Raw genomic sequence first — 24,445 nt, 5'->3', positions numbered from 1 at the left:
TATTGATGTGTCATTTTACCCTGCAGTTTCGGCTGTGATCCTTCACAAAATTTGAGTAAAATTATCAGTTAGCTTCAAGTGCAAGAGCAGACGGATCAACCACACAAGATGTGATCTTATCCAATGAAGACCCGCGAGTCGTGCTGTCGAATGAAGACTGTGAAAGGAACATCATTTCTACTCGTCCATCTAGGTTTTGCCGGTTGCGTTTTTTGTTTTACCTTTTTTTAGACAGACGAGTCTATCTCTTGTTATGCGTCGTGCGAACCAGGTGTGTGAACTCGGCATCAAGTCCGAAGTTGAACCTTCTTTTGCTTCGCTCCCGCACTCATCTCGCCGTCATTTGCCGTCGTTGCGTGGTCGTTGCAGTCTCGCAGTTCCGCCTTGTCATCGAGGTACTCGCTAGTTCCTTTCCTTTCCTTGAAGCTGTGTCGAATTTCAAGAACGTATGGGACCTGGATCAACACAAGTCTAATTGTAGTTCACAGTCACGGTATGCTCGGAGCATCAAGGGGACACTGCCGGTCAGCGTAGGGTAGCGTAGGGTGAATCCTGGAAAATGATAAATTAGTGACTGATGGTAAGCTAACTCTAAACTCTTGATAGATGCGCAGGCTGATCGCAACTTTCGTACTCTTGTATCACAATGGTCGACACCCTACACCAAAGGCCTTTGAATGGTGCAATCTTAATGTACTTTCTCCATCTGGCGCCCTCTGTTTCTCCATCCTTTTCCCTGACGGGCTTTAATAATAAAGAGTTAGGCTTGAAGACTTCAACAGTTGATCGTGATCAACAAAGTCAGAGGCGGCAGATATCAGAGATTTTTGGGCCCTCCGTCATCTCTCCATCATGTGCGGGACACTGATTGGCCACAGTCATCCTCTGAGTAGGATGATGCTATTTCACCAAGATGACCTAAGATCCAGCCCCTCAACAAAACCATACTATGCTTAGAACGTAGAGAAGTGAATAAAAGATAGAAAGTCTAGAGGAATTGTCCATTGACTGAGTGTTTAAGCGGCGTTCTTCGAAAGCTTCAAGACTGCCTAATGGAATTACAACATCACTCGAGGCCTATGGTTCTGACTATTCCTTCTTCTACATCTACGCTCTCTATTGCTGAGAAATCAATTGTTACCGGGAAGCATCCATCGTCCATTCTTCCTACTGATAATGACTCCCCGGATGAAGCCCCTCGCGCTTGGATAGTTTTATTTGGTGTATGTCTTTCATGTCCGATTCTTGCTTTATATCTGCCAAAATGTTAGTCCTTTAGGCAATGTGCATTGCGTTCACAACGTAAACTTTCCAGAGGGATTTGCATGATTCAATGGTAAACAGGTTATCAAATTCTAGGTCAGGATACATGAGTACATGGGGGGTATGTTACCCTTCCATACTTTCAGGGATCTAGTACGCTATCAAAAGTGTTTTCTTTATTCAGGTATTCCAGGCGCACTATGAACAAAGTCTCTTGAAAGACATATTGCCATCTAGCATGTAAGTTAATCTTTCTTTGATTGATGAGTTCGAGTGTTCATTTGATGATAGTGCATGGATCGGATCCATTCAGGTTGCCGAATCTTCCTTTTGCTTTCACGATGCCTGATAAGGCAAGTTCCATATTGAGGTGTAGAGGGAGGAACAGGAAGTGGAGAGTAGTATGACTTTGTATATGTATTCTTGAATATAAGCATGACGATTTGAAGCTATGAACATTTTCTCATTCATTGAATGAGGTCTTTGCGGATGGAATTGACGCCGCTTGCGGCCGGTGTCAGCATCATCTCCGAGGATGGAGGAGTGCTGGAGACCCTGGAAGCAATTCCAGTACACAAGGTAAATCGGGTCTAGTAAGGAAACGATTCGGAGGAGACCCAAACATACCAAGCGTTAGCAGTGAATAGGGAAGAGGAGGGTGGGCCTAAATTTCCACGAAGCGAGGGATGGAGGAGAGGAGAAATGCGAGTAGCGGCTCAGTGAGCGCGACAAGCAGAAAAGAATACAGGCACGTGTTTACTACGCGACTCGTAGACTGATTGAAGATGACACCTTTCATTCGCATTCCTCTTTCCTTATCTTACACTTAGGCTAGCCGTTCGTAAACTCACGTAGCTTCAGCTGGCACTTATTACCAAATTTTGCTAGCAATCCTGCTTGTATATTCCGACGTTGATATTCACACGGCTTCTGGACATGGGTTATTTTCGTAGCATGCTCACATCTGCTAGCTTGATCTTTGTCTCCGCCACTTTCTTGGTTGCGCAATGTCGTACCTATTGGCAGTTTCTCCTGTGCCAAGGAATTCTGACTGGGGTATGTATTGTTGTAGTTCTTCACCACAAGAGACGAAAGTAGTTCGCAGATTACTGCTGGGATATTCACAGGACCCGTTACTGCAATACTATCGCAATGGTTTATTCGACGCCGAGGGCTGGCTCTGGGCCTGTACGCTGCAGGATCATCTATGGGCGGTACCGTTCTACCCATTACTGCTAGGGCGTTAATTCCACTGATTGGGTGGGTGGATTGATGACACAATATCATGACAATTTTTTCACTGTTCTAGATTAGCTTTCCATGGACAATACGGGTGTTCGCTTCAATCATCTTGTTCGGACTGGCAATGGGAAATCTAGTAAATCTCCATCCTCTATTGCGCTTGTATGCAGATTAATTACAAAAATAGACAATCAAACAACGAAAATCTTTGATTGTAAAAGGACATCTGCTCGACTTTTCTCCTATGCAATCTAGTGTTTTCCTTCTGTATTGTTCCGCATCGTTTTCCATATATCTAGGATATTACACATGTAAGTGTCTGCACAATCTGCTGCTCATGCTGAGGCCGCTGAACGATATACAAAGTCACGACATACATAGCAACCTCCGCAATTTCTAATGGTGTCCCAGTCAGTTTTTCATTCTACTTAGTCGCCATCTGTAATGCCTGCAGTGGTCTAAGTAGATTAACATCCGGTTTTATTGCGGACAGACTAGGTGACTTCTCTCTGCTCTACCCGGAACTGTCCTCACTTCCCTGCCTTCAGGTGCTCTCAATCTCATGGTCCCCGCTACTTGCCTATCTGCTGCAATATACTACATCTGGCCCTTTTCCCACTCGCAAGTAGGCCTCATCTTCCTTTCTGTCTTTTATGGGTAAGTTGCATCCTCTCCAAAGTAGGCTGCAATTTGAAAGATTCACGTGAATAAAATAGTATCTCTATAGGGCCATTTGCTTCCTTAGTCTCAGGTCCTGTGCTGGACCTTGGAGACAGAAACCAATTAGGACAGAGGATTGGTATTCTCATGTCCATGGTTGGTGTTGCAATGCTTGCTGGAGCACCTATATCCGGTGCTATAAATACAAGTCAAGGATCTGTTTCGATGGGGTTGTTTGCAGGTACAGTTGCACAAATTCTTTTCCATTTCCAGAACATATGAACAAAAAGCATGAGAACAGGAAGCATGATGCTCTTTGGTGCGATCCTCATGGCGACAGTTTGGTACTATGTTTCTACTGTAAACTTCAATCTCCACCCAAATCAATAAATTTTGAAGTAAGAGTGCATACTATTGTTGCTACTATACCCACAGACCTGCTCAGTTTCGCGCATACACAAGATACTAAGGCCAACTTCCTTTCCTTTTATTAAAATGATATGATCTGAGGTACTAAATTTGATCAGTGACAGCTGTACACATAAGGAACTATATTTGTGTGGGGGTAGTGATACTTTCCAACTTCATATACCAGAAACATAAATATGAGTAGTTCACTAAATCCTGAAACATGGCCTTATTAATTACTTAAACCTGATCCCCTACTACTAGGCTAACATCACTGGCCTCAACCGCTGTTATGTCTAGCATGTCCTTTGTTCGTGCCACAGGGTCATCTCCAAATTCATTCATGACAGAATCAATGACCCGACGAAAGGTAGACTCAGTTGGCATTCCCTCCCCATTCTCACCAGCAACTGCTCTGAACGTGGATGTCCCAGTGGTTGATGAAGAAAGAGCATCACGATCTGCAAATTGGACTGTGCTGCAGATGCCCGCAGTACGAAGTGTACCACTACTTGGATTGAGATTTTCCTGAGCGGCACGGAGACGTAGAAGGAAGCGAGCAATCAAGAGTCCAGAAACCCTGATGTAGGATTTAAATTATGGCAGCAGGTATATCTTAGCAGTAAGGAACTCACGGCACAGAAAATGCATTAATTTGGCCAATGAATGCCTGCACCATACTTCAGGGGATTTTGTTTAAGGACCAGAACAGATTGACATACCACTCCTCCTGCAGGATTGACGGGATGCTAGTTTTGATTTTTATTAGGAGAAGCATACTTGCTCAGGCATGAGAAGTGACTCACGAAGCTACTAATGGATTGCGTGATTGTGATTGCAGAGATAGCTCTGAAATAGGAATTCAGATTTTAGAGCAGAACAGTTAACGAAGCTATCACTTACAGGAAATATATGATACCTATGGAACTTCGGATGAGCAAAGCTATAAAGGGGAATGGGAAGTATAGATCATACCCTGTTCAACCAACAAGTAATAAACCGAGTCCTGCAATGTGGCGGTTCGAGGCATTTTCTTCAGAGCCTGTATGCCACGAGTGATAGTGAATGTAGCAGCAATAAAATCATAGATGGGAATCATGATGGACAACAAATTGCCCTCTATGTGCATGTTATAGCTACAAGGCACATTCTGAGGAAATTGAAAGGCCTACCACTAACAAAGGATACATCATCAGTTAGTAGGGTTTGCAGGAAAGTACACAAATGTCTTACAGTTGATATTTTTGAGAATCCAGATCATGGGCTTGACCATCACTACACGATAGGTTCAAGTTTTGAATCTAGTGATTCATCAGCTCTAGCAGTCGTTCTTGAAAGTACCAAGTACTCACTATATCAAGGATAGGAATCAAAAGACCAAGAGGCAACAACACCAGAAGAACGAATTTGTTTTGTGCGCACATGGCATATGCTCGCATACCTAAGACAGCTTAGGAAGGGCAGTATAAAGCTATAAGTAAAAAAGCCTCCAAATCCGAGTAGGAGTAGAATGCTTACTGATGACTGAAGCCCTTCCCATGACACTCAAAGCAGCAATGATTCTATACCAGGTATTACAGCGGTCAATACCACCGAGTACGCCAGCATTTGCCAGAAGATACATCAAGTTTCCTGGAATAGCATAACGACAGCAGATATAGAGCAGCGTCGATATTTGGGTCAAGGAACGAAGGCGCCACATATAGTGGATCTGTACCCGACTATAGTAGAAGCATAACACCATATTACAGTGGTCCACTCACTTCGTCTGCGAAGGTGAGGACGTAGTCATAATAAAGTATAGCTGTGTTTTTTTGATTAGTCAGGAGAATATGAGGTGCAGAATGGGAAGGACTTCACCAAGACTCGAATACTGCATTCTGAATTTGATGAAGCTGTGGATGATAGAATTCATCAGCAGTGCCTAGCAAAAGAACAAACCAGACTGACTGTTCATAAGCAGCCGTGGCTGCTGCGGCATTGGATGTAATAGGCATGAAGATACAGCTCGGACAATGGGGGTCACAGGAGCGGATATGAAGCTTTTATAGCATACCATCACAGCGGAGAAACGGCGATGGGGAAATCTAGGGCATCTGCGGTACCGCAGGCATTACACAACGAAGATGGTACAAAGTGACGGAAGAAGTAGATCAAACTTTGTCTGGTCTGTAATTAGGTGTCTGCAATGTTTCCATCGTCAGAGCTCCACATATGCTGACAGTGGTGGAGAAAAAGAATTCGTGCATAGTATGTATCAATGGGTGCCTTCTGTTGTGTCAACTTTACTCACTTGATCTATGCTCAGCGCCCAGAGACACTGTTTACATCTATCCATATATTGCCTTCTTGGAACGTGCGTCAACTGGGGTTTGAAATCATTGTTGATTCTGAATAAGGTAGAAAGCTAGATAGATAGATATTGTTACATACGTACGGCTTCACCCAACGGCATTGCTTCGGCCTTAATTAAACTTGTCAATGAACCTGAGGGGGGGGGGGGGGGGGGGGGAAGATATCAGGAAGTTATGACAAGACTCGCATACACTGCCTAGCACAGCGAGAAATTCTTTTGGGTGCCTTCATACGCTTGAACCTGGGTAAAGGGTCAACAGAGGGATACTATTCGGTCTAAGTCCGTAAGCTATCCCAACGTATCAAATACTGTCAGATGGGAGCGTGAGGGGGAGTTGTCACAGACTTCTTGAAAGTATCGCACTGATTGCGTGAATTGTGATTTTGTTATGGTGAATTTCTTGTAGATAACGTAAGGATATTACGGTCAAGTATCGAACTGCCTATCGTGATCACAGGCATTTTCTTGTCCATATCAAAGGAGTAGCCTACTCTTGGGAGCTGAACGATGGGATCGAGTCCCCTAATCAAGGCCTACATCGGCCTTCTTGGGCAAGTCCCTCACGCTGCTTGAAGTGATCATCTATCATAACGTTAGCTTGCACCGTTCAGTGCCTCTTTTATTTTTGTACGTCTTCTAAGGCAGTCACGCATGATGCAGTGGGAGGTCTTTTTCGACCTGTAATCTTTGATAGAATCTTTGTGATATAGATTGGCTAGAGAACTGACCGGTCCAGATTAACATTGACGTCGAGCAGAGGTTCTGTTCGGCGACTCTTGAAAATGGAGTTTATAAACGGTCTTGAAAGTTGAGCGCAGCATCTGGGTATCGCTACAGTGCTCGCTGGAGCCTGTTACGAAGTAAAGTCGGTAATTACTTGGCCATATCTGTATGTTTTTCGATAGATTTCGGTCTACTGGCTGAGAGAGATGTTTTTTTGAGGGCTTCGTAGGGCATCCAGGTCAATTCAGCTCAAAGGCCCCTCGTTCTGATCATTAGCCAACTACTTTGAAGAGCACTGCGTGATCCGTCCAAGAAACCATCAGCTCGTAGGTAGGAAAGATATATCATCTCTTTCACTCACCAATAAAATTTCAACAATGAGGGATAATAAGGAATAAGAAAACGAAGAAGGGTTTCCGGCGCCGCTCCTGAGAGCCACCGGCAAGACACAGCCTGGGATTATTGATCAACATTGTACAGCGCGATCGCGATTCATCCTTTCTTCTCTTCCACAATCACGACCACCACGGCGGCACACGACTGTATACGATGAGCACACATCTTGCACGGGCCATAGAACAAATCTCTGTAAAGCCACCGCTTCCCGATATCGACTTCACCCAGCATACTCTTGACGATGGCACTACCGTCAGCACCCAGGAGCGGGTCATTAAAGACGTTCGTATAACCATAGACTTTATCAATATATTTTTTAACTTCTCTCTACACTTTCTCTTCTTTTTCTTATCGAACACCTACAAAGGTTCAAGCACCGGCAATGCAAATACCAACTCCCGAACAGTTTTTTGCTAATCACGGTCAGGACCGGTCAAAACCTGACGTTGGTTTCCTCAAGAATCACTTCTATCGAGAGGGAAGGTTAAGCGAGGAGCAAGCTTTGTGGATATTGGAAAAAGGCACAGAAATATTGAGCAAAGAGCCAAACGTGCTTAACGTGGATGCGCCTATCACTGGTACGTTTCTGCGGAATCTTTCTTTCTAAATGGTAGTTATTGATATCTCATTTGGTTTAGTCTGTGGTGATATCCATGGCCAATATGTGCGTAACGATCTCTGAACACCGTCGCGTGAGGCTGACTGGATAGTTCCAGTATGATCTGATGAAATTGTTCGAGGTGGGAGGAAGTCCTGCCGACACGCGTTATCTTTTCCTTGGAGATTATGTGGATCGGGGTTATTTCAGTATTGAGGTGTGCTCTCCGTCAATCGTCGCTCATCTTGACCCTGAATGTGGCATTTTAGTGTGTACTCTATCTGTGGTCTCTCAAAATATGGTATCCCGAAACCCTCTTCCTGCTGCGAGGAAACCACGAATGCCGGCACTTGACAGATTATTTTACCTTTAAACTAGAATGCAAGTTGTTCGTTGATCGTTCAAAGCTTGCCACATCGTGCTGAATGTTCGCTCGTAGGCAAACACAAGTATTCCGAGCGCATCTATGACGCTTGCATGGAGTCATTCTGTGCCCTTCCACTTGCTGCAGTCATGAACAAACAATTCCTCTGTATTCACGGTGGTCTCTCCCCTGAGCTTAACACCCTCGATGACATACGTGTTCTGGATCGCTTCCGTGAACCACCAACGCATGGTTTGATGTGTGATATTCTTTGGGCCGATCCGGTGGAGGACTTTGGTACCGAAAAAATTACTGACAGTTTTGTTCACAACCACGTCCGTGGTTGCTCCTACTTTTTCACGTAATCTTACTCTTATCATCTTTTGCGACGTATATTGACGCATTCTTCAGGTATCAGGCTGCTTGTCAGTTCCTGGAAAGAAATAATTTACTCTCCATCATTCGGGCACATGAAGCACAAGACGCGGGATACCGGATGTATCGCAAGACCAAGTCCACTGGATTCCCTTCCGTCATGACGATATTTTCAGCACCCAATTATCTCGATGTTTATAATAACAAGGCTGCCGTCCTCAAATATGAGAGCAACGTCATGAACATCCGGCAATTCAATTGCACTCCCCACCCGTACTGGCTTCCTAACTTTATGGACGTATTCACGTGGAGTTTACCATTCGTTGGCGAAAAGAGTTTGTGTTGTCCTCCTTTCTTTAATCCTATGACTCATGGCTCCCAGTTACGGATATGCTGGTTGCTGTTCTAAATACCTGCACAAAAGAAGAACTCGAGGAAAGCGATGAAGAAGAGGAAGTTGTTTCGCCGATGACATCCGCTGTACCAGCACCAGAAGAATCTGACCAACGCAGGAAGGTGATTAAGAACAAGATCATGGCAGTTGGCCGGGTGGCGAGGGTGTTTGCATTGCTTCGGTACGTGATGCCTGTCGATGTCCTTCAAACAATTAATCGATCATCATCACAGAGAGGACGCCGAAAAGGTCTCCGAACTCAAAAGCATATCCGGCTCGAGCAAGCTGCCATATGGTACTCTGGCTTCAGGATCCGAAGGTATCAAGAATGCCATCAAAGGCTTCGAGGACGCGTACGTGCTCCTTCCTCCGTACCGCGTAGCACCAATCATCTTACCCGTTTTACAGCCGGAAATCCGATATCGAGAATGAGAGACTTCCACCAGACCTCTATGATGCCGAATCCGAAGAAGGCAAAGCCATCATCGCCTCAGGTTCCCTACCTTCCACTCCTGCAGAAGGGCAAGAAGCTCCTACCCCTATTACCGCTAACGGCGTAGCCGCCAGCCTCGCAGCCGCCATATCAAGCGGTGCAATACCCTCTTCCCCATCACCCGCAAGCCCGTCATCCGCCTCGCCGGTCAGCCCAACGTCGCCTGTCTCTGGCGGAGGTGCATTCAGGAGAGGCCACGGCCGCCAAGCTAGCCTCGGTACCACGATGACAAGTCCTAGTACGAGGAGGAGAAGCTTGGAAAGCACGATGAGTTTAATTCAGGGTGTATTGGACGGGAAGGACGGGACGATTCCTGAAAACGATGAGACGGTAGAAGGATTAGCGGCTCAGCTGGCTGGGTCGTCTGTTAATAATGGTGCGACGGCGGCGGGGTTTAAGTCAAACACATAGGTCGTTGTTCAAAGATATGGATAGTCTAACCATTAATTCGTAGTTGTTTACATATGGCTTCTATTCATGGTATTCAGGTTGTAGTGTATCTTTCTTATCTGCTTGTCTCTTCCTTCTCATCACTCAATTGACGGTATGAGACATATGCTATTAGTAGGGTAACTGCATGGTCGTTCAAATCGAAACCTCAATTTCCATTAGAATCACTTCAAATTTATACATGTTAAGTACATATAGGGAGGCTTACTGGCATAGTCCCATCAGGTCCGCGTTGCACACAAAGCACCCGAGCAAGGAGTGATATGCCACTAAACACGCTAGAGGATGTTAAAACAGTAGGACGGTACGCCGATTTTCTGTCGACTACAAGTAAGCATGTAGAACGCGTGGACAGTATAGTATGAAAGAATCAGACAGAACAATTTCCTCCGTCATAAATAGTTCGGACATATGCTTGTATTTTTGGATATAGCATCATGAATAGGAAATGAAAAAAGAGACTCACTATCACGCCAGGAATACATCTCGACAAGGCCTCTCTCGTCTCCCTATTCTAGTCCCAGACAACACATTACCACATCGCGTGAAGGTAATTAAAGTTTCAGTGAGTAGTGCGTGTCAGCAGAAGACCTATTCTGTACTACATTGTCGCCCGCCAGCGAGTCTCGTTACATGCCTGCATGGAGAAGAGACATTGACCTAGGTGAATAAAAGTCAGAACGGCAAACTAATCACAAGTTGAAAGTAAGTCAGTTGGTGATGCATGTTGCGAGTGTGGATCATCGATGAACGTCACCAACTCGAAATGGAGAAATATCATCAGTAAAGAAATTCATAGCCAAGGCTTACCTTCGACGTTCAAAACAATCCGCAATGGAGGTAGGTGCAGGTTGAAAGAAAACAACTACACCAAATTGGGAATTTAAAGCCACGAGACCTGTACAGTCAGCTTCCCACGCTATGATTGCGTATAAAAAGTTGGATTGAGCGCTGCTGTGTCGTGACGGTGTTGTTGCTGCTACGTCGTCCTCTTATTTTTCGGCATTTTGGTGAGTTCTTTTCTGGTTCTTCCAATGATGAATTTTCAGTTCTGCTTCCGAAAGAGACAACTCTTGTGGACAACACTGTATACCAAAAACTCTTCCTGACTCTAATTTCGTTTTGTTGTCTGTTCTTCACTGACTTCGTTCTTCTTTATTCCGTCAGGGTCTTTCGTGGATGATTGCTCAGGTGGTTTGGGATGGGATCTGTGGTATGGGTGAGTAACCGTTCACACTTGGTCGTTGATGGGATGAAAACCAAGTTCATCCATTCTTTGAGTCCTTGCGCGCGACCTGACCTCTGGGGTCACTCTTTATTCAAGAGGTGTTCACTCTACATCGTTCTGCTGTAGTTGTGACGATTCCGGGGTCTGTGTTTCGTCAAGGGGCAAGAAAACCACGGCTTCTCTGACTCTTTCATTCGGTTCTTACTTCCTACACTGTGCTTACTTTTCCCTCCCAGTCTTTACATTCAATGTATACAATATGTATGCCTATGGACGAATATTCCAATATCACAGTCAATAACATAAATTACAACTTTGAAACTGAAGAAACCATGGTCACTGATCTTTTCGTTATCTTTTTTTGCTCTGCTGCGACTTACCATTGTTACTCTTCGTAGTTCAATTCATTGCACATTCCATGTAACCTTCTAGATATTAGTTGTTGAGTAGGTACAGTAGCAGGAATCTCTGAAAATTGAAATTTTCATTTGTTCATCCACTCCGTGTCATTTTGATTCTTATAAAGTGTTTTTAGTATTCATCATCTGGAAGCTGGATGCCAATTCCCTGTTATGCAGCAATGTCTTGACGGTAGCAGCGATAACATCTAGGATTCCGGATTTCTGGTATGGGTACATATTTGGCATGTAATCATCCAAGCGCAAGGCTGGTCAGTGTGCTATCTCAAATTTCAGGCGGTCGACCGTTGCTTGTGAGGTAAAGGGACGGCGAATCAGCTAAGTACTGTCTTAGATTTGCTTCGATGAATTGGCCATCTGTCAAGTTATCTCTTTCCATTCCATCTCATCATTACCGCGCCTCTCCGCCTTCTCGTGCTTGTACCTGGGAAACCCATCAAGCGTTATCCGATTTGGGCTGTTTCGTCCTGTTCCCTTGCATTTGTCTCATCATTTGACTATATCATGGGTTCAATTCAAGAATCAAAATACTCCTATGGGAATGCAAGCACCACAGTCTCTATATAGACACGAACGGGACCAAGAACGAATATCGAAGGTAGCATTCAAACGCCCGCATCTATCGCGTTCACGGTGCAGCTCGAAATGGACTTCGCAAACATGGTCGAAGATGATAAAGACGACAGTCATGAATATATCGAAAACGGTGAAAACTCTGCTCGTCCTCGCAAAAACTTGACACTAACATCGGGCCGTTATAGCTGAACTCAAGGGAGCGGTGAAGCTAAAAGTGGACAAGCATGGTGTTCCACTGAGCCCTCAGCCTTCGGATAACCCAGAAGACCCCCGTACGTTTTCGTCTGACCTTCAACCGACAGTCGCTTATGTCTTAGGATCACAAAGTGAATTGGTCTGGATTATACCGTGTATGGCCTTATATCTTTTCTGTTTTAAACCTCAAGGTCTCATCGTGCACATTCCAGACTTTCATACTCCTTCAAGTCAGTATCCTATCCGCGTTAGGATCATACAATACCGCTATTATCAACCCTGCGTATAATGAACTATCTGCGGAATTCGGTGTATCAATTGTTACCGCTTCATACCAGACGTGAGTACTATTTACATTGCCAATGCAACCCTCAATTTTTGGTCATTTTCAATAGGACCGTCACTATTGCAGTCAATGGTCTTGGGCCATTCCTTTTCATACCCTTTGCGCATGTCTACGGCCGTCGACCTGTTTATCTTGTAACAACACTCATAGGAGTTCTATCTGCGCTGGGATGCGCCTATGTGCACAATTTTGGTCAACTCGTTGGGCTTAGAGTCTTGAACGGAATTTTCCCTGTCGGGTACATACAATCGTCTTAGTGAACGTCGATATCTTGTGCTGAACATGTTTTTGCTGTAGCACCGCTTTGGGAGTAGCAACGGTACGTAGACTCTTCGTTCCTGATTGACCAAGAACGTACCGACTGAACTCACGGTAATTATAGGCGAATGATTTGTTTTGTCTTCACGAACGTGGGAGGGCACTTGGGGTATACACTGTCTTATCAAGTAAAGTGCTTTTCGACTCAATACACCGTTCTCACTGACTATTTCAAACCTTTTCCAGCCACAGGAGCCCATTTTGCGCCGATCCCAGGAGGCTTAATAGGTCAATATCTGGGTTGGCAGTGGATCTTCAAATTTGCTGCCATTACGAACGGTTTCTGCCTACTGTTCACTTTTTTCTTTCTTCCTGAAACACTTTACATCCGCGAACAAACTGCTGGCGCAGTAGAAAACTTGAGGTCAAGTTCAGAGAACTTCTTCAGCAGATACTTGGCGAGAATGAACATGGGTAAACGTTTTCCTGGACGGAGACTACGCTTGTCGGATTTCTTTTGGCCGTACATCAAGATGATTCGATATGTGCGTCTTTCAATTTTTTATGGAGTCCCTCTCCTGTGAATTTTGTCTTTGAAGCCCTCAGTTGTATTTCCCGCGATCTACTATGGAACACAAGTGAGTACGCTCCGCATATCCTTTTGTGGCTGGTTGTACTAAAGGTTTTTAGTACGGTCTAGGAAGTACCTTGCCAGCGGTGACAGTGTCCCACATCTTCGCTCAAGAGTTCGGTTCGCTATGATCCCTTTGAGCATGATAGTGTATGTTGATAAGGCTCTCGTGATGACCATAGGATGGGACACTCTCCAAATTGGGTTGGCCTATGGCACTGCACTGTTGATCGGGGCATTTCTGGGAGAAACTGCTGGCGGCTGGGTTGTTGATTCTATCATGGTATGTAGAAGATTGCGGGATTGAAGCTTCTGCTTATACTACATCAACAGAATCGAGCGCGTAGGAAAGCGTTGACAGGGCCATCTGCGCCTAGTGAGATTCGGTTGAAGGCCATATGGACAGGAGAAATCATTGTACCTGTGCGCAATTCAGCTTAGGTATAATGCTTGCTCGCTGTATGTTCTGACACGAGTCTCGAATATAGATAGGACTCTTGTGGTATGGTTTTTCCATCCAATTTGGAGCACCCTGGATTGTACCGATCCTTGGAATGGGCGTGGCGTGCTTTGGTGTTCAATGTATCACCACTGTGATGTAAATGCAATCGGTTGAATGACGATGTCTGGTTCACTGACCGACGTGCGTTATAAAGGTATACATATAGTGCAGATTGTCATTTGACCAAATCAGCGGAAGTCGCCCAAGTCTTCAATTTTGTACGGTACGTTTCTAAATCCGTACTTCGTTGGCACGATCCTCAGTTACATAGACAGGAGATCGGTATGACTTTTGCATTCTACGCAATTGTTCTAGGAGAAGCTCTTGGAGGTCAGTGCTTTGCGGCTAACGATGAACGGAATTCATTTAACCATGATTAGGGTACCACTTCTTATTCATATTCTTTGCTTGTGTGGGAAGCATCCTTGCATTCATCCCAATATTGGTCCTTATGTGGAAGGGGGAAGCTATTCGAGCTGCGGAACGACGAATATTTGTTGATTGAGGTTGTTTTGAAGCAATTGAGAACCTTTGAGATCTCGTAGCACTGGTCCATATAATTAGTCTATGTAGTACTTATCCAAGTTCACAACATGATATACGTCCTAGATGGACTTCGACTATGTAAGGCCTAAGGAGTTTAGCGTTGTGCAACCGTGTGAAAATCGAACCTCGATCGTTATTATATACAGAAATAAATTTGCCACGACGCAGTTACTTACATTCTTCAACACCGGTCGTCCAATTTGGCCTCTGGCCCTTTTTCCGCTCTTTTTCGACGAACAACGACCATTACACAAAAATGACAGTCGACGACAAATGGATAGGCTTAGCGCTCGCTGTTTCTAGCTCTATGGCCATCGGGATGAGTTCAATCATCACAAAGAAGGGATTAAATGCTGCTGCTGGGGAAGGAACATACGGTGCAGCTGCCTCGGACAATCTTTCTTACCTCAAGAACGGCGTCTGGCAAGTACACTTATCCCGGTAGCCCCATGAAATGTTGAAAGTAATCCCTTCGTGCAGGTGGGCAGGAATTTCGACTTGTACGTCCGTCTGTCTCGGTGTCTGTAATTTCGTTCACTCATTCATTCCATCAATTTTAGTAATATTGGGAGAAGGTATTTATTAATTCTGTCTGGCTGGAGCTGTAGTATTACACTTCACGATCGAATTCGACCTATTCGTCCAAATACATGCCCTCCCATGAATATCCTACACAGGTCAATAACTGAATCTCTTCTCCTAGTCGCCAATTTCGCTGCCTATACCTTTGCACCTCCCATCCTCGTTACTCCCCTGGGCGCTCTCAGTGTCTTAATTGGGTATGATCATTGTGAATACAATCTACTTCACGCATTGACGTCTTTTGAAGTGCTGTTTTGGCATCTTTCTTGCTGAATGAAGAACTGGGGCATCTTGGACGGGTTGGATGTGCCCTTTCTTTGATTGGCTCTCTGATCATCGTCCTTCATGCACCTGAGGACAAGGAAGTAGAAACCGTGGATGAAATTTTAGGATACGCAGTGCAACCCGGTACGTAAAAAGAGTCATAATTTCGCTCCCAGAAACCGATTCTTGCCCGTAGGCTTCTTGCTCTATGTCTTCACTGTGCTTGTGTTTTCCATGGTAATGATATACGTGGTCGCGCCTCGTTATGGGAAATCAAATCCTCTCGTCTTCATTTCAATATGCTCCGTAGTCGGCTCAGTTTCAGTAATGTCAATCAAAGGCTTTGGAATAGCTGTCAAGTTAACTTTCGGAGGAAAAAACCAATTTACGCGTCCCAGCACCTACTTGTTCGCGATCGTCTCAACATTCTGTATCCTTGTTCAAATGAATTACTTTAACAAAGCGCTAGACGCGTTTTCTGTTAATATGTGAGTGTCTCTGTCGTCTCGCCCGAGTGCCTGCTGAGGAATACTTGTAGTGTAAATCCCATGTATTACGTCGGTTTCTCCACCGCCACAATTGTGGCTTCCCTCATCCTTTTCCAAGGATTCAACACCACGGACACTACGAATACAGTTTCTCTTCTATGTGGTTTCGTCGTCATATTTTTAGGAGTTCACATCCTCAACCTCTCTCGTCGGTCAAACGATGATGCTCTTCTCTCAACAGACGCAGGCGTCCTCGATCGACCACTTAATTTCACCGGAAGACTATCTCTAGACGGATGGCATGGTATTGTCGAAGGTGGACGGCCGGAAGGTGGTTCACATCGAATGACTCATGGTCGCCAAAGCTCTCTGTACCGTTCACAAACTTCTACGCTATTCAATGCATTTGAAGGTGAAGAAGATACGAGTAGGCACGAGCATGTTGGACTACATCAACTTCGGGAGGAAGACGAGTCTGATGACGATGACGCGAATGAGTTGACTCGTTTGCGCAGCGTACCCGAAAGGCAGGTGGATCCCAGGAGAAGTGCGTCAAGAAGTCACAGTAATTCGCCGCAACCTCCTAATCATCGGTCGCTAGCCGACGTGCGCCCATCTCCAAGGCAGGTTTAGGTCCGAGAGGGGTGCATAGACCTAAATTACTTATCGTAGATCATATCCGTATTTTGTAAAATCAGACCTTTTGGACATTGTAATTCCTTTATGTATCTTTCGGGGTTATGTATTTTCGTGTGCCCGATCCTGATTCATCTAAGGATATATACCGGAAGGACTCCTAAGGACACCATTGATGAAGCAAGGCTTCTTGGACCCCTTACCATAGCCTACTATGTAGTATGTGACTGCAATTTTGTATGTATTGTATGTAGTCTGCCGAGCTCGTAAAAAGAAAAGAAGATGAGCTACCCACCATTATATTTCTAATCACAGTAGAAAAAAAACTCATAAGAACTAGTTCAATTTTCGCGAGAGGTACTTAACAACAGGTACCAGGTCGAGCCGTGTGCAAGGGCTATCGATCTTTTTCGCGTCGGCGACTCGGATAAACAACCGTGTAGAAGCGTGTAGATTTTGGAGCGTAAGTTGAAAAGAAGACGAACAAGAGGAAGTAGCATGGGGAGGAACGCAAATCCACAGTCTATTGCTTTCGAGCCACGGAGTTGCGTCATAGTCAAAGCTAGTCAAAGGGGATTGTACGTCCCGCGAACTCGAATCTCTGTTAATTGAACGCTTTGACGTCCTGTTACCTTCGCTATTTCTTGAAGGAGTATTCCTCGCTGAACCTGCTGCTACTTCGAACCAGAGGGTATGAGATTGGTATTCATGTTGCACGGCCATGTTTTTTCATCTGAACACGGGTATATTCATACTCATACACTACATTGAATACACAGAATATTGTTTAAAGAGTTATTGCATGTAAAATAATGTAAAATGTGGCAGTATCATTACGATGTATGTAGCGAGAGATGGCGCGCGTAGTGCTGAAATTGTTATAGAAATATGTATGTATGTACATGTACGTAGCACAAAACGAAGAAAAAAGATGGAAGAGAGGCATTTGCGGGCATTGAATGGATAAAAAACGCAAAAATGAAAGAGTTCAACGGACCGACCACAACCTGATTGCAACACCCTATTCTACGACCAAATCTGGTGGTTGACAATCACCAGTAAGATTCACTTTGCCCTTTTCATTCATCTCAGCATCTTTGGTGCTAATATCAATACCCTTGTCGCGACACGCAATCTCCTCCTCTTGGGCCAAACCCAAACGATCTTTTGGAATCCACACGGTTCTCTGTGGTCGGGATGCCGCGGGATGTGAGAACCCATACGATTCCTCTGCACGAGGAGCGACTCGATCGGGCGTGGGTTTGGTAGAATCTTCACCGTTCGATTGCCGGTCGTTATCTGAAGCTTGCAACTTGAGACGGTCATCATCGACGCTAGCACCGCGTACGCCTTTACTTTCGACCCTGTCCATAGGATATCCCTGATCTTTCGCGCTCGCACTTGATTCATCTTGTACGGCGGGAGTAACATCTTCTTCGTGGTACATCTTTTCAGACATTGAGAGGGGAAGGGCATGTTTCAGCGGATTATACATGTTGTTCAAGATGATTTGGAAGAATGCCTGAAAAACATCTCGATCAAAGATAATGAGTGGAAAGGAGAATATAAACTCACGGTAAAGATGAGTAACACAATCATCAATGCTCCTTCAGGAATCGCACTGGCCGCGTTGTTTTCGTCCCGAGCCAAAAAGAATAGCGCAGCCAAGCAGACTTGTTCCACGTACAACCCCACAAACAAATGCTGTATCGCTTTAGGGAAAAACAAACCCCCAGTATCGGTGCTAAGGTCTTGTTGATAAGCCCAAAGGAACAAGTATTTGTAGAGCATGTAAAAGGCGAAGAATGTGGCGCAGACCAGACCATTGATAATCGGTGCAATGACGGAATAACCGAGTGCTGGACAAAAAAAAGCCAATCTCAATTGCTGTGAGGTGAAACCACGCGAAACTAACACACCAATAACGGTAAGAAGGGTGGTGTTCGGGAACAGGGTGCCCCAAGCTACACTTCTCTTGCCATACTTGATACCCCAGACGCTCCTGGGAGTGCTGCCGAGTAGGAAAAGCTTCACATAGTAGATAGCGAGGGGAACTATCTGCAGGAATCCACCAGCTGTGCCAGAAAGACCTTGAAGGATGATATATCTGTACCTTGATCAGCCAAATGCATATACGTAAAAGGTCCAAATCTCACGTGAGGAAAAAGATGGACGCCTGAGGAAGACTACTCGCTAATGTCGATGGAATGCTAGTGGGATTCGAAGTAAGAGTCTGGAGTGAAGCGATAATGCCTGAGGATAGGGTGACGATTAGGAACGAATGCTAATGTTAAGGTTAAAAATTATAACTATCGGCCGAAACTCAGGAAAAGTGCTTACAATAACTTGGAATATGAAATATCTGGTCATCAAACTAAGCTCAACGCCGCTGCGTTTAGGAATCCCTTCAAATTTGGCAAGCAAACGCAAGAATATCGGTAGCAGCATCATCAAAACTGCGAGTAACACTGGCGGTAAAATACCCTTGGTATGATGTTAATGCAACTCAATACGGTTGTATGATTGAATTGCTTACCTGGATGATTCCAACGACGGGGGAAGGAAGGCTACATAACCAGGCAAGCCATTTCTCTTTCTGGCAAACAGATTGAATGTTCGAGATGGTACCAATGAAGGCAACTGCATCCGAATTATTAGCTAAAAATAGACAATGGGCTAAACGAATGCAAACCTGGAAGCGCCCAAAAGACGATCAGCGCAATGGTGATAGCCCAACTAATAGCGATTCGTATTTTGATCTCGAAAGGATTCAAAGACAGATTACTCCAAATGACATCGGAAGGCGCGACTTCAATATATCTAGAGCTCATCCTGTACGGTTCGTGATGAATCAAAGATTGTCCAGCCAAATGCGCGGATATCTGTTTGCGGAATGTGATGAAGGCGCTGTTGCTGACGGGGTAAGGGTCGTCTATGGCGGCTGCTGCATCTACCGACTGCTCCTCTGCACGAGCTTCCTGGGGCTCACGCTCGGTTTTCTTGTTCTTCCGTTTGACAACGTTACCGACTTTTCCAACTGTTCCAATGATGCCTCCTTGCCCACCAAAATCATCGTCGCCATCATCGTCGAAGTCGGGGTGGAAACTGAGACGGGAGGTTTGCGCATTGTACCCAGGAATCTTAGCACGGCCGGCTTCAAGGAGCTCATTGCAAACTCGTATGTCCGAACGCGCCCATTCGATAGAGTCAACCTTTTCACCAAAGAGGCCGAGGAAACCAAGTTTATGGGTGGGTCGCTCATCTTCAGGCACAACGGCAGACGGTTGAGCTTCCGGATCTAGTCGCCAGGGCATGAGCATTCCGCATTAAATCAATTTATGATACGATATAATTACCTTTCTCTTTGCTAGATTGTTTATCCGCCTTGAGTCGTCGTTTGGCCACGATGCTTAGAAGCTTGTTCTCTGCACTTTCGAGTTTGTTGCAAGCTTTCAAACGACGATCGTATATGTCTGGCAATTCCTTAAGGTCCCTAACCGAATATGATCAACGCTGTGAACCAGAAACGGTTAATCGGTTCCATGGCAATTACCTATTGATCCAGATGTTCTTGACGCCACCAGGAAGTATGTCGAACACTTTGTGTAATGCGGCGTGGGTAAGATACTTCTGAGGAATGCCGGTGATAAGAACCGTGTTCGCCTGGACACTTTTCGAGTGCGTGGAGTCAATAAGATGATATTGACGAGTGTACAGCCAATGCCTCATTTCGCGCCAGATGATGAAAAATATCCAGCCTGAAATGGATAGATATGAATTCACTGGATCAGAAGATCAAAAAAAATCAACTTACCAGTGAAGACCCAGGCCATGATGATATGTGCAGCGTATCGCGCCGATTTATCGGGGGCGACGTTTCCAAAGATGAACCTGTTGAGTTTGGTGTTCCCACTGACCTGCGTGTTTACGCTAGTCACAGGAAGGAGGACGACCCAAGAAAGGATCCAAATGGGAAGAAAGATGACAACCATCATCCGCAGGTACCGCACGAAAAAATATGCATCAAGCCCATTAGCAAGCTTGATATCCTGATGATTTGATTGGAATACTGCGAGTGGCCACGAAAGAGCGTTTTTAAGACCAAATGCTCGCTTTCCACCTGAGGTGAGGGATTGAATTCGTCTAGCTTTTGGTGGAACATAGGTTCGTGGTTCGTAGATTGCCTTAAAATAAGGTCGTATGAGCGTGAATATTGCGATTTCGATACCGAATACAGCGCCATTGAAAACCAGCGCAGTTATGAAGGTCGCAGTGGACGCGGACGTCGCACTGGATATGCTGGACATGGCGGCAGAAGGAAAAGATTACACGCTGTCTAACAATGGATGGGTCTATAAAACGAAAAAAGTTTTAGTTCAACGTCATAAATGGAGCGTCATTAAGGGGAACGAGAAGGGGGCGGGCACGTGGGAAATAATACGTAATTTCACTGATCAACCCTTGTTCTTCCGCTGTTCATCATACGTGCTTCTACAGCCGCGGAGCTCTAGAGAGCTCTCCTGGACTAGAATCTATCGTTCACCAGCGTGTACCCCTTGTGCTTATCATCAGAGTGCTTTTTGCCCCTCTTCCAACCTTTCTGAAGTACTTTCAACTTTCATTACTTTCAACATCAATAATATGCCTTCGCTTGTATACCGGCTATCCTCAACCCGTCTTCAACCTGTCAGACTCCGAAAGTCGGGGCAAGCCTTCAAAAAGTTGTTCTAATTCTAACATTATACTTGTCACACACACATACACCCTTTTGACGGGAAACTGCCGCGGAAGCCTACAACGCCGACCGCTGCGAAGTTGAAATCCTCCTTACTCGTAGGCATAACATTCAAGGGAATGCAAACACAGCTTGCATCGAATTCGGTGCTACATTATCGCTGCTGTGTATATATGTTCATCCCCACAAAAACAAATTCCAGTTAATATTTCAACATGCTCTCTGTCACAGAGATACGACGGAGAATATTAGGAGACCGAGAGAGGTGTCATACAATGTCATACTGACACTTGCTATGTGTGAAATTCCAAGTCCGTGCGAGTTGACGTTGAATGCTATCAGTCAAAGCGTACTTTATTCACCTTCAATTCAGGCGGCATGGCTGTGCAATTCAGATACCAGAGTCACAGTGCACGGTGATTATAGAGGGATAAGTCACGCCTTCCGAAACTCCTCCCGACCGGGGGCATCCTTCTTGACCCAGACACTAACGCTCTGCGCCGAGCACATGAATTCGGCCCAGCCGTCCTCGCCGATGATCACTTCTCCCTTGTGCCATCCCAGCACATCAGTCCATTTCTCATTCGCGTGTTCCTAGTTTGTGCGTAAGTCTGCGTCGATCGAATTCGGGAAAAAACAAAAAACTGTCAACACACCTTTCCAACTTCCATTCGCTTGAATCTAGAAAATATATTTGTAGGAGCGAAGAGAGTTGATTAGACTTTGGCGAAAGCATTGCAGTTAACACATACCCTTCACCGCCATTGCAAAGGACTACAGCACATCCTGGCCGTGTCTCATCACCAGTACGGACCCAACTGTCAATGGTGGCAATCAGTATGCTGTTCGAAGAAAAATTGCTTTGTAGCTTACCCTACGCAATTCTTATGGTCCCAATAGTCTCTGATCTCGCCATACGCATAGAGCTTCCTCGCACGAATCAAATCTCCAAGCTGGGCAACTGGTTGTTGGGGATTGCCCTCTGGCCCAGCAGTACCGTAGAGATCGCCCCAGAATACGCACCTAGAGCGGCGGTTAACATTAATCGACCCGGAACATAGCAAATTATAAAGATATCAAAGTCGTACGGGTATCCAGATGGCCTGAGCAATATCAATGCATACGCGAGAGGTTTGAAGGCGGGCGAAACCCAGCTTTCCAAGGCTTGACCGACTTGCTGTTGTCAACAATGGAGATATAATTTTTATTAGTGCGATGTCAAAGTGCATGCAGTCAGCTAGAACCATGCGAACCGTGCTGGAAAAAGGGCCGTGTCAGTAATACTCTGGTAGCGTCGATAGAGAGAAAGCATACTCGTGATTATCGACCAAGGTGACAGCATCGATGGGCCTCTTCTGCACGACCGTCCCATCCCAGATCGCTCTCATATCGTATTCACCTCCGCGATCTCCCGCTTCTTTGAAGTTATAATGAAGTGGCGCATCAAAAACGCTAAACTATGAAAGTAGGCCAACGGTTCAAGCGCTCGGTGAGTATTTTGACACTAAAAAATCTCACCTGTGTCCCCAGTGCGCCTAGATACTCTTCCAAGTCCTCTATCGAATCCTTCCAGAACTCTCCAACTGCAAACATCTTGGGTCTGTTCACGTCCTCATCGGCACGGATACTCTTGACGAAATCTGCAATGAAACTTCGATCTATATGCTATCGGATGGAGCAACAGACAACTCGAGGTGAGGGTAGGAGACAAAAAAAAGATTCCTTATCAACCTTCACAGCGTCAAACCGGAAACCTGCTGCTCCAGGACCAAGCTCCTTCAAGATCCATTTTCCCCAATTAATGATATCTTCCCGTGCCTCGGGATGCTTGTGATCGATATCCGCCCCCACTGAGGATCGGGGGTAATGTCAGTATTGAGGGGACATCGTGATTTCAAGTTGCGAATGACATACTCAGATAATCATAATTTTTATTCTCCTTATCAACACCCTTGGCCCAGCTTTTTCCGTCTCCTTGAATGCGATAGATAGAAGTCTTTTTGTTTTCGTCGTTGTAGTCCACGCCGGTGAAGTGATTGAAGTTCCATTTGAGAGAGCTGTACTAGATGAAAATGAGCAACTTGCTGACAGGATCCACGATGAATGTTTACCTTCTTGTCACGACCAGGGAAGTCAAAGCCAGTCCATCCCTAAACATTTTAGAAGAGAAAGAGATGAGCAAGTTATTTGACCCTGCGCAGGCTACGCATTTTGACATGCCTTGATATCATACAAATCCGAAATTTCCTTTGTCCTATCGTTTGTGTCGACTTCAACGACTCCAAAAGTCTCTATTCTGTCTGCTCCAAATCTGTAAGGAAATATGACATTAGTAAAGCAGCTCTTTATGCGGATAATACATACCTATGGTTCAATACCGCATCTACATACGTGACAATTCCATTCTCTTTCGCTGTCTTCACAGCCTTTAACAACTCCTCCTTCGTTCCGTAGTTGGTTCGTTTTCCGCCTTTCTGGTCAAACTCACCCAGATCATACAAGTCGTAAACGTCATATCCGACTGAGTCCTGTCCGGCGGCCTTGGTTGGAGCTGTAGTGACGCGCATATAGTCATTCATTAAGAGTCGCAAAGAGCGATGCGTCTTACGTGGAAACCACATCGCTGTAAAGCCTGTCGTTGTAGTTCTATTAGTGTACATCTGATTTATTGCAGAGAGTCATACCCATATCAGCCAATTCAGGCGCGATTTTGGCAAGTTTGTTCCAATGAACGCCTCCACCTTCAGAATACCATTCAAACGCTTGAATCTGATGAAGTGTTCAACGGAGAGCATAGAAAAGAAGACATGAATATCACCATGGTGTAGTTATGATCCTTGCCAGAATATGCGGCGTTTGCGTCTCCAGACATGGCTCAAGTAATGATGATAGTGGGTGAAAAAGATGAAAAGATTTAGAATATTAATCTTTTGGCGAAGAATCGATCACGATGACGTCGTGGTACATATGAAATTCCACTATCATGGACCACACCTTGCTTGGCAAAGGCTTCCTAAGACAAGAAATATGGTATTTGAGTATAACTACTGTATCAAATGTTTACCTCTCTCCATTGCTCGTCCTCATATATCCACTTCCGTTTGTGAAACTGTATTCACACCAAAGATGGACAAAGCTCATTCAAACCATTGAATGCATGATCTACTTCCAAATCATGAGCATTGATACCTGGGATAGTTATCATTTGGACTGACCTAGATGTAAGAGTGACTGATACACAATATGAAATTGCAAGCATGTACAACACTGCAATGTGTGTGAAGGACAGATCCAACATGAATTTCAATGTGAATCAA

General features: G+C 45.0%; 7 protein-coding genes across 7 annotated transcripts; 4 read left to right on the top strand and 3 right to left on the bottom strand.

Moving 5' to 3' along the window:
* The first annotated feature begins 2,043 nt into the window (after positions 1-2,043).
* C8R40DRAFT_1118201 (major facilitator superfamily domain-containing protein) lies at positions 2,044-3,572 on the top strand. Its single transcript, XM_046228685.1, has 9 exons — positions 2,044-2,093; positions 2,152-2,319; positions 2,369-2,523; positions 2,578-2,641; positions 2,693-2,816; positions 2,872-3,003; positions 3,054-3,162; positions 3,222-3,406; positions 3,467-3,572. The coding sequence occupies exons 2-9, from the start codon at positions 2,200-2,202 to the stop codon at positions 3,553-3,555; spliced, it is 978 nt and encodes a 325-aa protein (XP_046083184.1). The 5' UTR covers positions 2,044-2,093; positions 2,152-2,199; the 3' UTR covers positions 3,556-3,572.
* Positions 3,573-3,702: 130 nt separating this feature from the next.
* Positions 3,703-6,054, bottom strand: C8R40DRAFT_1151495 (uncharacterized protein). The gene is made up of 13 exons (XM_046229557.1): positions 6,007-6,054; positions 5,867-5,938; positions 5,524-5,756; positions 5,434-5,468; positions 5,337-5,377; positions 5,092-5,284; positions 4,926-5,023; positions 4,807-4,874; positions 4,540-4,694; positions 4,380-4,429; positions 4,296-4,322; positions 4,209-4,243; positions 3,703-4,153 (listed from the first exon to the last, which is right to left on the bottom strand). Exons 3-13 carry the CDS (start codon positions 5,568-5,570, stop codon positions 3,814-3,816), a joined length of 1,089 nt encoding a protein of 362 aa, XP_046083183.1. The 5' UTR covers positions 5,571-5,756; positions 5,867-5,938; positions 6,007-6,054; the 3' UTR covers positions 3,703-3,813.
* Positions 6,055-7,201: 1,147 nt separating this feature from the next.
* C8R40DRAFT_1053191 (Metallo-dependent phosphatase-like protein) lies at positions 7,202-9,683 on the top strand (the record flags this gene model as incomplete). Its single annotated transcript, XM_046224824.1, has 10 exons — positions 7,202-7,330; positions 7,416-7,626; positions 7,687-7,712; positions 7,765-7,863; positions 7,916-8,038; positions 8,097-8,371; positions 8,422-8,720; positions 8,768-8,960; positions 9,013-9,132; positions 9,188-9,683. 10 exons carry the CDS (start codon positions 7,202-7,204, stop codon positions 9,681-9,683), a joined length of 1,971 nt encoding a protein of 656 aa, XP_046083182.1.
* A 2,065-nt stretch (positions 9,684-11,748) lies between these two features.
* C8R40DRAFT_500168 (MFS general substrate transporter) lies at positions 11,749-14,525 on the top strand. Its single transcript, XM_046235263.1, has 16 exons — positions 11,749-12,075; positions 12,131-12,217; positions 12,273-12,295; positions 12,353-12,480; positions 12,536-12,724; positions 12,784-12,805; positions 12,869-12,932; positions 12,991-13,289; positions 13,344-13,382; positions 13,435-13,495; positions 13,558-13,658; positions 13,709-13,798; positions 13,864-13,973; positions 14,032-14,100; positions 14,149-14,207; positions 14,258-14,525. The coding sequence occupies exons 1-16, from the start codon at positions 12,015-12,017 to the stop codon at positions 14,380-14,382; spliced, it is 1,527 nt and encodes a 508-aa protein (XP_046083181.1). The 5' UTR covers positions 11,749-12,014; the 3' UTR covers positions 14,383-14,525.
* Positions 14,526-14,586: 61 nt separating this feature from the next.
* Positions 14,587-16,606, top strand: C8R40DRAFT_1118168 (DUF803-domain-containing protein). Its single transcript, XM_046228684.1, has 7 exons — positions 14,587-14,846; positions 14,904-14,923; positions 14,984-14,998; positions 15,127-15,202; positions 15,253-15,413; positions 15,466-15,757; positions 15,808-16,606. The coding sequence occupies exons 1-7, from the start codon at positions 14,680-14,682 to the stop codon at positions 16,388-16,390; spliced, it is 1,314 nt and encodes a 437-aa protein (XP_046083180.1). The 5' UTR covers positions 14,587-14,679; the 3' UTR covers positions 16,391-16,606.
* Positions 16,607-17,125: 519 nt separating this feature from the next.
* Positions 17,126-20,813, bottom strand: C8R40DRAFT_1255595 (uncharacterized protein). The gene is made up of 10 exons (XM_046233759.1): positions 20,208-20,813; positions 19,947-20,151; positions 19,750-19,886; positions 19,086-19,691; positions 18,930-19,033; positions 18,734-18,877; positions 18,550-18,677; positions 18,313-18,500; positions 17,969-18,252; positions 17,126-17,915 (listed from the first exon to the last, which is right to left on the bottom strand). The coding sequence occupies exons 1-10, from the start codon at positions 20,698-20,700 to the stop codon at positions 17,415-17,417; spliced, it is 2,790 nt and encodes a 929-aa protein (XP_046083179.1). The 5' UTR covers positions 20,701-20,813; the 3' UTR covers positions 17,126-17,414.
* A 635-nt stretch (positions 20,814-21,448) lies between these two features.
* On the bottom strand, positions 21,449-24,140 carry C8R40DRAFT_500045 (alpha-amylase). Its single transcript, XM_046235262.1, has 16 exons — positions 23,947-24,140; positions 23,813-23,897; positions 23,737-23,760; positions 23,493-23,679; positions 23,349-23,439; positions 23,240-23,278; positions 23,043-23,190; positions 22,860-22,978; positions 22,647-22,793; positions 22,443-22,585; positions 22,382-22,385; positions 22,217-22,305; positions 22,002-22,151; positions 21,881-21,946; positions 21,785-21,809; positions 21,449-21,722 (listed from the first exon to the last, which is right to left on the bottom strand). The coding sequence occupies exons 1-16, from the start codon at positions 23,998-24,000 to the stop codon at positions 21,564-21,566; spliced, it is 1,530 nt and encodes a 509-aa protein (XP_046083178.1). The 5' UTR covers positions 24,001-24,140; the 3' UTR covers positions 21,449-21,563.
* Positions 24,141-24,445: the final 305 nt, after the last annotated feature.

The sequence above is a fragment of the Lentinula edodes genome (assembly GCF_021015755.1).
Source record: "Lentinula edodes strain Le(Bin) 0899 ss11 chromosome Unknown C8R40scaffold_33, whole genome shotgun sequence".
NCBI lineage: Eukaryota > Fungi > Basidiomycota > Agaricomycetes > Agaricales > Omphalotaceae > Lentinula > Lentinula edodes.
Note: the sequence above shows the minus strand (reverse complement) of the source record. Positions and strands in the feature narration are given on the sequence as shown.